The 13,438-nt window shown below is 41.5% G+C and overlaps 1 protein-coding gene across 1 annotated transcript; it reads left to right on the forward strand.

The window, feature by feature from the left end:
- The first annotated feature begins 7,571 nt into the window (after window positions 1-7,571).
- LOC311149847 (aerolysin-like protein) lies at window positions 7,572-10,516 on the forward strand. The gene is made up of 2 exons (XM_084187088.1): window positions 7,572-8,137; window positions 8,504-10,516. The coding sequence occupies exons 1-2, from the start codon at window positions 7,655-7,657 to the stop codon at window positions 8,951-8,953; spliced, it is 933 nt and encodes a 310-aa protein (XP_084043214.1). The 5' UTR covers window positions 7,572-7,654; the 3' UTR covers window positions 8,954-10,516.
- The last annotated feature ends 2,922 nt before the right edge of the window (window positions 10,517-13,438 follow it).

Below are 13,438 nucleotides of genomic sequence, written 5' to 3' on the forward strand. Positions count from 1 at the left end.
CAGTAAACACTACAGTAAACATTATGTGCCCCACTACAGTAAACACTACAGTAAACATTATGTGCCCCACTACAGTAAACACTACAGTAAACACTACGTGCCCCACTATAGTAAACACTACGTGCCCTACTACAGTAAACACTATGTGCGCCACTACAGTAAACACCACTGTAAACACCACAGTAAACACTACTGTAAACACTACAGTAAACACTACGTGCCCCACTACAGTAAACACTACAGTAAACACCACAGTAAATACTATGTGCCCCACTACAGTAAACACTACAGTAAACACCACAGTAAACACTACGTGCCCCACTAGAGTAAACACTACGTGCCCTACTACAGTAAACACTACGTGCCCTACTACAGTGAACAGTACATGCCCTACTACAGTAAACACTATGTGCCCCACTACAATAAACACTACAGTAAACACTACATGCCCCACTACAGTAAACACTACAGTAAACACTAAATGCCCCACTACAGTAAACACTACAGTAAACACCACAGTAAACACCACAGTAATCACAACAGTAAACAGTACATGCCCCACTACAGTAAACACAACTTGCCCAACTACAGTAATCACCACAGTAAACACCACAGTAAACACTAAATGCCCCACTACAGTAAACACTACAGTGAACACTACATGCCCCACTACAGTAAACACTATAGTAAACACTAAATGACCCACTACAGTAACCACTACAGAAAACACTACAGGAAACACTACACAAAACACTACAGTAAACACTACGTGCCCCACTACAGTAAACACCACAGTAAACACCACAGTAAACACCACAGTAAACACTACATGCCCCACTACAGTAAACACTACGCGCCCTACTACAGTAAACACTATGTGCCCTACTACAGTAAACACTACAGTAAACACTACAGTAAATACTACGTGCCCCACTGCAGTAAACACTACAGTAAACACCACAGTAAACACCACAGTAAACACCACAGTAAACTCTACATGCCCCACTAAAGTAAACACTACGCGCCCCACTACAGTAAACACTACGTGCCCCACTACAGTAAACACTACAGTAAACACTACAGTAAATACTACGTGCCCCACTGCAGTAAACACTACAGTAAACACTACAGTAAACACCACAGTAAACACTACATGCCCCATTACAGCATACACTTAAAACTACAGTTAACAGCACAGTAAACCCCACAGTAAACACTACGTGCCCTACTACAGTAAACACTATGTGCCCCACTACAGTAAACACCACAGTAAACACTACGTGCCCCACTACAGTAAACACTACAGTAAACACTAAATGCCCCACTACAGTAAACACTACAGTGAACACCACAGTAAACACTATGTGCCCCACTACAGTAAACACCACAGTAAACACTACGTGCCCCACTACAGTAAACACTACAGTAAACACTAAATGCCCTACTACAGTAAACACTACTGTAAACACCACAGTAAACACTATGTGCCCCACTACAGTAAACACTACAGTAAACACTATGTGCCCCACTACAGTAAACACTACAGTAAACACTACATGCCCCACTACAGTATACACTACAGTTAAAACTACAGTTAACAGCACAGTAAACCCCACAGTAAACACTACGTGCCCTACTACAGTAAACACTATGTGCCCCACTACAGTAAACATTACAGTAAACACTACGTGCCCTGATACAGTAAACACTACGTAACCTACTACAGTAAACACTATGTGCCCCACTACAGTAAACACCACAGTAAACACTACGTGCCCCACTACAGTAAACACTACAGTAAACACTAAATGCCCCACTACAGTAAACACTACAGTAAACACCACAGTAAACACCACAGTAAACACTACAGTAAACACTACATGCCCCACTACAGTAAACACTACAGTAAACACAACATGCCCCACTACAGTAATCACCACAGTAAACACCACAGTAAACACTAAATGCCCCACTACAGTAAACACTACATGCCCCACTACAGTAAACACTAAATGCCTTACTACAGTAACCACTACAGAAAACACTACAGTAAACACTACAGAAAACACTACAGTAATCACTAAGTGCCCCACTACAGTAAACACCACAGTAAACACCACAGTAAACACTACATGCCCCTCTACAGTAAACACTACGCGCCCTACTACAGTAAACACTATGTGCCCCACTACAGTAAACACTACAGTAAATACTACGTGCCCCACTGCAGTAAACACTACAGTAAACACTACATGCCCCACTACAGTATACACTACAGTTAAAACTACAGTTAACAGCACAGTAAACCCCACAGTAAACACTACGTGCCCTACTACAGTAAACACTATGTGTCCCACTACAGTAAACACCACAGTAAACACTACGTGCCCCACTACAGTAAACACCACAGTAAACACTACGTTCCCCACTACAGTAAACACTACAGTAAACACCACAGTAAACACCACAGTAAACACTACAGTAAACACTACATGCCCCACTACAGTAAACACTACAGTAAACACAACATGCCCCACTACAGTAATCACCACAGTAAACACCACAGTAAACACTACATGCCCCACTACAGTAAACACTACGCGCCCTACTACAGTAAACACTATGTGCCCCACTACAGTAAACACTACAGTAAACACTACAGTAAATACTACGTGCCCCACTGCAGTAAACACTACAGTAAACACTACATGCCCCACTACAGTATACACTACAGTTAAAACTACAGTTAACAGCACAGTAAACCCCACAGTAAACACTACGTGCCCTACTACAGTAAACACTATGTGCCCCACTAAAGTAAACAATACAGTAACCAATACAGTAAACTCCACAGTAAACACTACAGTAAACACTACATGCCCCACTACAGTAAACACCACAGTAAACACTACATGCCCTACTACAGTAAACACCACAGTAAACACCACAGTAAACACTACATTAAACACCACAGTAAACACTACATTAAACACTACGTGCCTCACTACAGTAAACACCACAGTAAACACTACGTGCCCCTGAAAATGTGTTTGCCTCCTCCACACACAAATGTCCAATATATATATATATATATATATATATATTTTACCATTACTATTGAATGTAACAAGGTACTGTTGTCCTGCAACAAGAAAAACATGTTCATCCACTTGTCTTAGTTGGAAGGTAAGTAACTTCCCCTTCCTCTTCATCTCTGTGACCTTTACTTGAATATCACCCACCATCTTTTCTGTTGCCAGGGATGAGTTCAGTTTGACAGAATGGTGTGCAACGTTTAATTCAAAGGAAACAGTACTGAACGACCAGTTGAAGAACAGTGTGATCACGGTGACCCAGAGAGCGATTGTGTATGTGTACGTTTGGAACAACCAAGACTCTTCCTATAGCTGGCCGCCTGGTCAAACTGAGCAGTATGCATACTTTCTGAAGGCAGGAGGTCATTAAGAGGTCATTAAGAGGTCAGCAAAAAGGAAGAGCTCAGCAATCATCCATCAAACACAATCATCCATCAAACGCATCAATCATCCATCAAACGCATCAATCATCCTATTTTGCCCCTGCAATCTACTGTATACTCTCTTAAGTCATTCTAGATTCTGTGTTATCTGAGAAAATGGAGTGTTACTTTCACCCCGTGTTACTTTTGGCCCGGCTCTCCCCTACATTGATCCAACAGGTGGAGTAGGCTATAGTACTTTATGACAGTATGGAGTATGAGTGTGTATGAGTACTATGAGTATGGAACGTTTTACTCACTCCCAGCCCAATTTGACAGCATTTCTCTTCCCCGTGAAAATGTCCCTCCATCTCAAAGTGATTAGGGCGTGGGTCTCCTCTTAACATTAGCCTACACATTAGATTTTATGATGGATTTTCAGCTTGCATATCCATGTAATACACAGACGTGAACAGTATGAGTTACAGCCATAGGCCTAAGTGTTTGAAATAAATTGGAGCAAAATATGTAAATTATATTGATTTGTGATTACACTATCACAGCTTATTCTGACTATTAGGCAAAGCCGTGATCCACTTTGCATGTGATTATCAGCCATGATACAACAAGGGTCCTTCCTTCAGCATCTCTGGTCATCTTCTGAATTAACTTTCCTTCTGGACTGTTTCGGCAAACTTCGATAATTATCGGATATTGGCTGTAATTCATTGTGATGGAACATTTCCCTAAACGCTTCCGCAAAAGGTTACATCCATGTAGCCTCGGTAAAAGGTGGTAGGAAAGGATGACTGAAGCTCCGTTCCTTAATGCCTTTCACAATTTGAATGGTCCTTTCCTCGCTGCTGCTTAGAATCTTCCGGGTCAACTAGCAAGGAAGGAAGGTTCCTTCAGTTCACGAGACTATTCAAACACAGCCAGAATGTTCACAGGAAATAAGAGAAAGGAAGGTCTCCATGTCAGCCATTTTCTTAACTTGTCATAAAAGTTTTGAAAGATTGTAAATTAATTGCTTTAGTGTGATAGGATATGTGGAGTTAGGCTTTAATCTTATGGGTTGTTTTGATGTACAAAACCACACTTAGAAAAAAGGATTCCAAAAGTGTTCTTCGTCTGTCCCCATAGGAGAAACCTTTATGGTTCCAAGTAGAACCCTTTTGGATTTCATATAGAACCCTCTGGGTAGACGTTTCTTCATGGAACTCAAACGGGTTCTACCTGGAACGAAAAATGGTTCTTCAAAGGGTTATCCTATGGGGAAAGCCAAAGAACCATTTTAGGTTCTAGATAGCACCTTTTTTCCCCTAAGAGTGGTGAAATGTGTTGTTGCATATTAGTGAGTATCTTTGTGAAGTGACTGGAAACACCAGATATGCTCTCTGGCTCAACAGCAAGAAGAGGAAGTGGTGACTAAGAGTGGTTGAAACATGTCATGATCAGCACAATACAATGTCTTTATCAGGGTGTAACGGTCTGTTTCAATTTAATAGCAAACTACTTATGACATATCATTGTATGGGCGTGGGGGTTGTTTTGCTGCTTTATAAGAGAGTGCTGCTCCACTCCAGAGACACGCATTCCGCTGTTGCGTCTTTGGTGTTAAACAAATTAACTTCACTCTGAGTCTTGACTCTTTTCTGGTAAACACGTTTATTGCATATTGAATCAGACCTATCAGTTTACTTCAATCAAGATCTTCTATAGTCATCCTTAACACTGAGGCCTGCACAGAACTGTATGTAAGTACAAGATGTTCCTAAACTAATCTTGCTATATGAGGAAATATTTGAGAGCTACATTTTTATTTTGACCAATTAATGAAGAAAACATTTCAGGGAACAAATGCTTCCTATATTCTGAAACAGTTGCTTAAAATCAGTTATAAAGTCTAGCTGAACAAGCATGGTATGGGTTTGTTGTCCCACACAATGAAATTGGGGAGGGGACTACGGAGTGGGCTCTGTCCGTCTGTTCGTACGTTAGTCACATACAATATCTCAGACAGGACAATTTTGACAAAACTTGCTGAATGATTCATCTTGCCGTAGAGAGCCGGCATTTACTAAATTACACTGATTGGCCTAAGGTGGGAGCTATGGTAATTAACTGCAATTGGTTAGTCACACGCAATATCTCAATTGGCCCAAGGCGGGGTGCTGCATCATTCGTGGGGGATGACATGTTTACTGTTGCCTTGTTTTCACATGGTTGACTTTGGCCTCCTATTGTTCGGTTTGAATGCAAAAGAATTATGTCAGTATGATGTTTAATGTGAGTAGACTGTTGAGTCTAGTGCTTTACAACAAGCTGTGTCTTCATCTTGATTACACTGATTGACACATCTAGTGTTGGGTACTGAAATGTCAGGTTCCAAATTCTTGAACTGCAGCAAAGGTGAACTGAGACAGGAAGTTCTTCATGCCAGCCATTTTGTTCCGTTAAAGCTGCAGTAGGTAAGTCTGTAGAAAGCAGACTTTGCTAGCAATCGTGCAAAAAAGTTAGCTGGAAAGTTGGCGATTGTCAACATAGGTGACTGGTGCTATCTTGGCAAAAAAAACATGTATCTGGCTCCAACTTCTGCTCGTTTGAGTTGAGTCCCTCGCGAGCTGAGAAGGAGGCGAGGGACTCAACTCTCTCACGTCATAATATATTAATGCATACCTGTGAATACTGCAGCCTGTCTTAAATAATATTGTTCTATATTATGATATATTAATACATACTTGTGAATACTGCAGTCTTTGTGATGAGTACTGAGGATACGAAGACGCAGGAATCAACAATGTAAAGGTTTACTTAACACTGAGCAAGAGCACAACAAAGAGCGCGTACATGACACTAACAATCACACACAACACAACACTGAACAGTCCAGGGCTATATAGGGGTGGTGATGAGATGATGAGGTGCAGGTACGCTGGAGGTGATTAGGGTGCGTTGGGTTTCCATTCCGGTGTTGCCGAGGTTGTGCGCTCAGACCGGTGGCTTAGTAGACCGGCGAATCAGAGCGCTGGAAGGAAGCAATGGGAGGAGACGTGACAGTCTTAAAGAATATTGTCCTATATTATAATATATTAATACATAACTGTGAATACTGCAGCTTGTCTTAAAGAATAATCTTCTATATTATAATTGATTAATGCATACCTGTGTATACTGCAGCCTGTCTTAAAGAATATTGTTATATATTAATTCAATTCAATCTTTATTCTTTCAGATATTTCAAAGCAACACCTTTGTTTGGAGAAGTGAGTTTCAGCACCATAAACACCTCATATTCTGACATGGTATCTATAACTTTCATACTCATCATTATTAGGGCAGATTATCATATTCTGACATGGTATCTATAACTTTCATACTCATCATTATAGGGCAGATTATCATATTCTGACATGGTATCTATAACTTTCATACACATCATTATAGGGCAGATTATCATGTTCTGATGTGGCATCTGTAACATTTGTACTCATCATTATTCATGATTATTCGTCATTGTAGCAACATCAGAATACATTTTAGAAGTGCATAGAGACGTGCTCACTTACACAACAATATGTTTATAGACATCATTACACATAAGTCACCATGTTGATCAGGAAGAAGCAGCAGGAGTTACAGTGGGGATGTGCTGGGAGTAGGAGAGGGACTCCATGGTGACTCTGAGGTTCCTAGCTGAGTGGGTGTGATAGATTCCAGATGAATAGAGATCAGAGGAGGGTGGAGGATGAGGAGGAGTTTAAGGAGCAATTTATGAATGTGTCATTTCTTAGTGACCTGAGGATTGTGGTGCGATTTCGTCACCCTAGACCAGAGCTACCGTCCTGTAGGTTTTCGCTCCAATCCCAATCTAGTCCACCTAATTCTAATAATGAACTGCTTAATAAGCTGAATCAGGTTAGTTACAACTGGGGTTGGTGTGAAAACCTACAGGAGTGTAGCTCTCCAGGAACAGGGTTGGAGAGCCCTACCCTTGACTGATGTGTTGCTCGACCTCTAGTTCTTACCATGATAAAATATATCCCTTGGTTATTGTTTTCTCCTTTAATCTTGTTCCTTGATTTCCTTTTGGTTCTTTGAATGTCTGAATCAGTTCTCCTTTGAGTTGGAGGCTGCATACATTTATCTGTGCAAATTTCTATTTTTGGTTACGGGACTTACGCACACACACTCCACATGGCAACCAGACTGTACATTATCGGTGGTGGAGGAGGCGCACCATTTGAATTCCACGGCAGGAACAACGGTGCCACCCTCAAGAAGATCGGTGTGGCGGTGAAAGGCTGGCAGGTCAAAGCTGTGCGTGCGGAGCTGACCGACGGGCGCGTGGCAACCTTTGGAAATGCACACACTTTCAATGAGTTTGAGTTCGACCTCGGCGAGCACATCACCAAGCTGTCACTGTGGGGTAACGGCGCTGGCACACATCTGGGTGCCATCAAGTTCACGACGAGTAAGAACCGGCAGTTCTTTGAAAAAATGACTAGCTGGCCCCTGAAGACTGAGTACACCATAGATGTGGGGTCCGGAATCTGCCTGGGGCTGGAGGGGAGTTCTGGCTCGGATATCGACTGCATAGGCTTCCTCTTCATCAACCCCATCAAGTCGTCCATGCTGACCGACATGGAGTATCCCACCCTGTCCCTCCTCAAACCCCAGGTGAGCTCTGCTATAGACGTGTGTAGATGGCTAAGGAAAACTCTACCGATGCTCAAACTTTAAGGGGGCTGTCCACTTTAAAACATGTAATCCAATACGGGGGTCGACATTCTTTGGTGCATCAGGCATCTCATTTCTAGGACAGTTATGTATTTTGTTTAAAATAGCCTCAACACCCAAATGTTTTTTTATACCATATGCATTTTTAAAATCAGGCCAAGACGGCACACACACACATATTAGTTATTATTAATGGCCTTCTAAAAATCAATTGATCAGTTCCTCACTGATGATTAGTTCTTAAATTGTCTTTGTCTTGTTTGAACAATTTCTATCTGTGTGTGTGTGTGTGTGTGTTGATTTTAGGTGACCCCAGAATATGTGAGGTCCGTGTCTCACCAAAATGACACGTCCTTGGTTCAAGAAGAGTCCATTACATACAGCAAGACCCTGACTAAGACTTCCTCCTGGTCGGTCAGCAACAAGATAGAGACCACCTTGAACGTGTCGGTCAAAGCGGGGATCCCGGATCTGGTCGAGGTGTCATCAGGGTTCAGCTTGACCGTGGGAGTGGAGCATTCCACCAGTCTGCAGAAGACAGAGACCATAACAGAAGCGGATACCATCCAACTGAAGGTCCCGCCATGGAAGACCTTGGATGTTGTCGTCACAGTGGGGAGAGCAAATATCGACCTCGACTACAGGGCCACAGTGAAAGTCACCTGCATGAATGGCAGCCAGCTGGTCTTCCCATCCAACGGCACCTACAATGGTGTGACTTACACTTCAGCGAAGGTATCCATAAAGGAGAGATGAGTCAAGTGTATGACATCATGAATAATAAGCACAGTGATATAATTTGACACCATTGCTGATTCTTTGTGTGCTCTTTCTGTTATTATGATCATCTTTGAGTGATTCTGATTGAACCCAGTTGACTCAGCTCTTTCTGTTATTATGATCATCTTTGAGTGATTCTGATTGAACCCAGTTGACTCAGCTCTTTCTGTTATTATGATAATCTTTGAGTGATTCTGATTGAACCCAGTTGACTCAGCTCTTTCTGTTATTATGATCATCTTTGAGTGATTCTGATTGAACCCAGTTGACTCAGCACTTTCTTTCTTTCTCAGCAGAGGGTATAACAACGGGTGGGTCATTCCTACAATCCGGTGCCTTTTGTGTCCCATGACATGTTAACACATATTTTGTATGAATTATTGAACCAAATTCATTACAAAAATGTTTATTATACGGTTAGTCCCCCATTTACCATAAGAAACAATGTTATGTAACTATAACTTTATTTAATGAATAATAAACCATTTGTCTTGTGTGTCAGTAAGCTTTCGCCATGTCCCCAGTTACCTAGGTTACCAGTTACCTAGGTGTCTGGTTAGACTGTAAACTCAACTTCCAGACTCACATAAAGAATCTCCAATCCAAAGTTAAATCTAGAATCGGCTTCCTATTTCGCAACAAAGCCTCCTTCACTCATGCTGCCAAACATGCCCTCGTAAAACTGACTATCCTACCGATCCTTGACTTCGGCGATGTCATTTACAAAATAGCCTCCAACACTCTACTCATCAAATTGGATGTAGTCTATCACAGTGCCATCCGTTTTGTCTCCAAAGCCCCATACACTACCCACCACTGTGACCTGTACGCTCTTGTTGGCTGGTCCTCACTACATGTTCGTCGTCAAACCCACTGGCTCCAGGCCATCTATAAATCACTGCTAGGCAAATCCCCGCCTTATCTTAGCTCATTGGTCACCATAGCAGCACCCACCCGTAGTCTGCGCTCCAGCAGGTATATCTCACTGGTCACTCCCAAAGCCAACACCTCTTTTGGCCGCCATTCCTTCCAGTTCTCTGCTGCCAATGACTGGAACGAATTGCAAAAATCTCTGAAGCTGGAGACTCTTATCTCCCTCAATAACTTTAAGCATCAGTTGTCAGAGCACCTTACCGATCACTGCACCTGTACACAGCCCATCTGAAATTAGCCCACCCAACTACCTCATCCCTATATTGTTATTTATTTTGCTCTTTTGCACCCCAGTATCTCTATTTGCACATAATCTCTTGCACATCTAGCATTCCAGTGTTAATACTATTGTAATTATTCTGCACTATAGCCTATTTACTGCCTTACCTCCATAACTTGCTACATTTGCACACACTGTATATATATTTTCTGTTGTATTTCTGACTTTATGTTTTTTACCCCATATGTAACTCTGTGTTGTTGTTTTTTATTGCACTACTATGCTTTATCTTGGCCAGGTCGCAGTTGTAAATGAGAACCTGTTCTCAACTGGCTTACCTGGTTAAATAAAGGTGAAATAAAAAAATAAATAAAAAAGTTTATTGAACTTCCATTGGATATACTTTCATAAAATGCACAAATCTTCAAATATTTTAATTATCATTACATTGAGTTGTTCATCATGATTAATGTATTATTTAATATATGAATCATCCAATGTGTTTATTAGCACACACACACATTAATACACATTCATGCTAAACACATCACAACTGCTGCTAACATACTCCTATTGTTATTGCTAAATACTGGACAATTTAAACACTGCACAATTTAAACAGTCCCCACTTCCCCAAAAGACGTGTAAATATTGGACTATAAATTGTGGAGTCTATCAGCAGCATCTCAGCTGCATATCAGTTACAATTTAACAGCATATTTGTTGTAATTCTAGTAACTATCTGTAGATATGCTTTGGGACTATCCAAATAAAGGGAAACACAAGTTGAGCTTAGTTGACATCTACAGACTATCTACTTCACATTCAACTATGTATCAACTGATGAGCACGTTCAGTGCATTTACAGTACTAACACTAGTAACCCTCTGTAGATCTGCATTGGAACTATCTAAATGAAGTGAAAGACTGGTTAAATTAATATGCAATAATCACTCAACACATCCAAATGTGCAACTGTTGGGATGACTGAAATTACCTTTTGACAGTGGAGCACCTGGGGGAATATACTGAACCAAAATATAAACGCAACATGTAAAGTGTTGGTCCCATGTTTCATGAGCTGAAATAAAAGATCCCAGAAATGTTCCATATGCACAAAAAGCTTATTTCTCTAAAATGTTGTGCACAAATTTGTTTACATCGCTGTTAAATGAGCATTTCTCCTTTGCCAAGATAATCCATCCACCTGACAGGTGTGGCATATCAAGAAGCTGATTAAACAGCATGATCATTACACAGGTGCACCTTGTGCTGGGGACAATAAAAGGCCACTAAAATGTGCAGTTGACACACAACAAAATACCACAGATTTGAAGTTTTGAAGGAGCGTGCAATCGGCATGCTGACTGCAGGAATGTCCACCAGAGCAATTGCCAGAGAATTGAATGTTCATTTCTTTACTATAAGCCGCCTCCAACGTGGTTTTAGAGAATTTGGCAGTACCTCCAACCGGCCTCACAACCGCAGACCGCATGTATGGCTTCGTATGGGTGAGTGGTTTGCTGATGTTAACATTGTAAACAGAGTGCCCCATGGTGGTGGGGTTATGGTATGGGCAGGCATAAGCTACAGACAACGAACACAATTGCATTTTATCAATGGCAATTTGAATGCACAGAGATACCGTGATGAGATGCTGAGGCCCATTGTCGTGCCATTCATCCGCCGCCATCACCTCATGTTTTAACATGATAATGCACGGCCCCATGTCGCAAGGATCTGTACAAAATTCCTGGAAGCTGAAAACTTCCCAGTTCTTCCATGGCCTGCATACTCATCAGACATGTCACCCATTGAGCGTGTTTGAGATGCTCTGGATCAACGTGTACAACAGAGTGTTCCAGTTCCCGCCAACATTTTAATTGTATGTGTCCACATAATTGAGCATGTGACTAACCTTGTGAAACTGTGTGAAACTGTCCTATAATGATCTCCTGTTCTTGGGAGTATCATTCTGTGTTGCAAACCAGCTTGCACATGCGTCCTTGAATAAATAAAGTCCCGACCCAAGAACAGGAAACTATAAAGATATGTGCTCATCACCCAATGCTTCTGAATTCAGACTGTCTACACTGTGCTGTGTGACTCTGTTTCCTCTGAGCTCAGAAATAAAGAATCTTAGTTTGACTTGGACTCCAGCAAATGCTTATTTGATAATATCCACCACAATGCACACAAACACACACAAGGACACACGTTTTAGACAGAACACAGGGTGCAGTCACTGAAACCTGCTCCAACCTTGCTGAACCTGATAAAGGGTTACGAAAATCTCATGTTGAACATTTTGTCAAATTGTGGTATCACAATACTAGTAAAGTTTCAGTATACAGTAAACACTCCAGTATACACTCCAGTAAACACTGTGCCCTACTACAGTCAACACTACAGTAAACACTATGTGCCCCACTAGAGTAAACACTACGTGCCCTACTACAGTAAACACTACGTGCCCTACTACAGTAAACACTACGTGCCCTACTACAGTAAACACTACGTGCCCTACTACAGTAAACACTATGTGCCACACTACAGTAAACACTACAGTAAACACTATGTGCCCCACTACAGTAAACACTACAATAAACACTATGTGCCCAACTAGAGTAAACACTACGTGCCCTACTACAGTAAACACTACAGTAAACACTATGTGCCCCACTACAGTAAACACTACGTGCCCCACTACAGTAAACACTACAGTAAACACCACAGTAAATACTACGTGCCCCACTACAGTAAACACTACAGTAAACACTACGTGCCCTACTACAGTAAACACTATGTGCCCCACTACAGTAAACACCACAGTAAACACTATGTGCCCTACTACAGTAAACACTATGTGCCCCACTACAGTAAACACTACAGTAAACACTACGTGCCCCACTACAGTAAACACTACAGTAAATACTACAGTAAACACTATGTGCCCCACTACAGTAAACACTACAGTAACACCACAGTAAACACCACAGTAAACACTACAGTAAACACTACGTGCCCCACTACAGTAAACACTACAGTAAACACTACAGTAAACACTACATACCCCACTACAGTAAACACTACATGCCCCACTACAGTAAACACGACAGTAAACACCACAGTAAACACTATGTGCCCCACTACAGTAAACACTACAGTAACACCACAGTAAACACTACAGTAAACACTACGTGCCCCACTACAGTAAACACTACATGCCCCACTACAGTAAACACGACAGTAAACACTACATGCCCCACTACAGTAAACACTACGTGCCCTACTACAGTAAACACTAT

The sequence above is a fragment of the Coregonus lavaretus genome, assembly GCF_964263955.1.
Source record: "Coregonus lavaretus genome assembly, chromosome: 22".
In the NCBI taxonomy this organism is placed as follows: Eukaryota; Metazoa; Chordata; class Actinopteri; order Salmoniformes; family Salmonidae; genus Coregonus; species Coregonus lavaretus.

Bases quoted from the DNA above. Each gene is read 5' to 3' on its own strand.
- LOC311149847 (XM_084187088.1), top strand. From the start codon at position 7,655: ATGGCAACCAGACTGTACATTATCGGTGGTGGAGGAGGCGCACCATTT. The intron at 8,138-8,503 runs GTGAGCTCTGCT...TGTTGATTTTAG, and splicing joins TGTCCCTCCTCAAACCCCAG to GTGACCCCAGAATATGTGAG.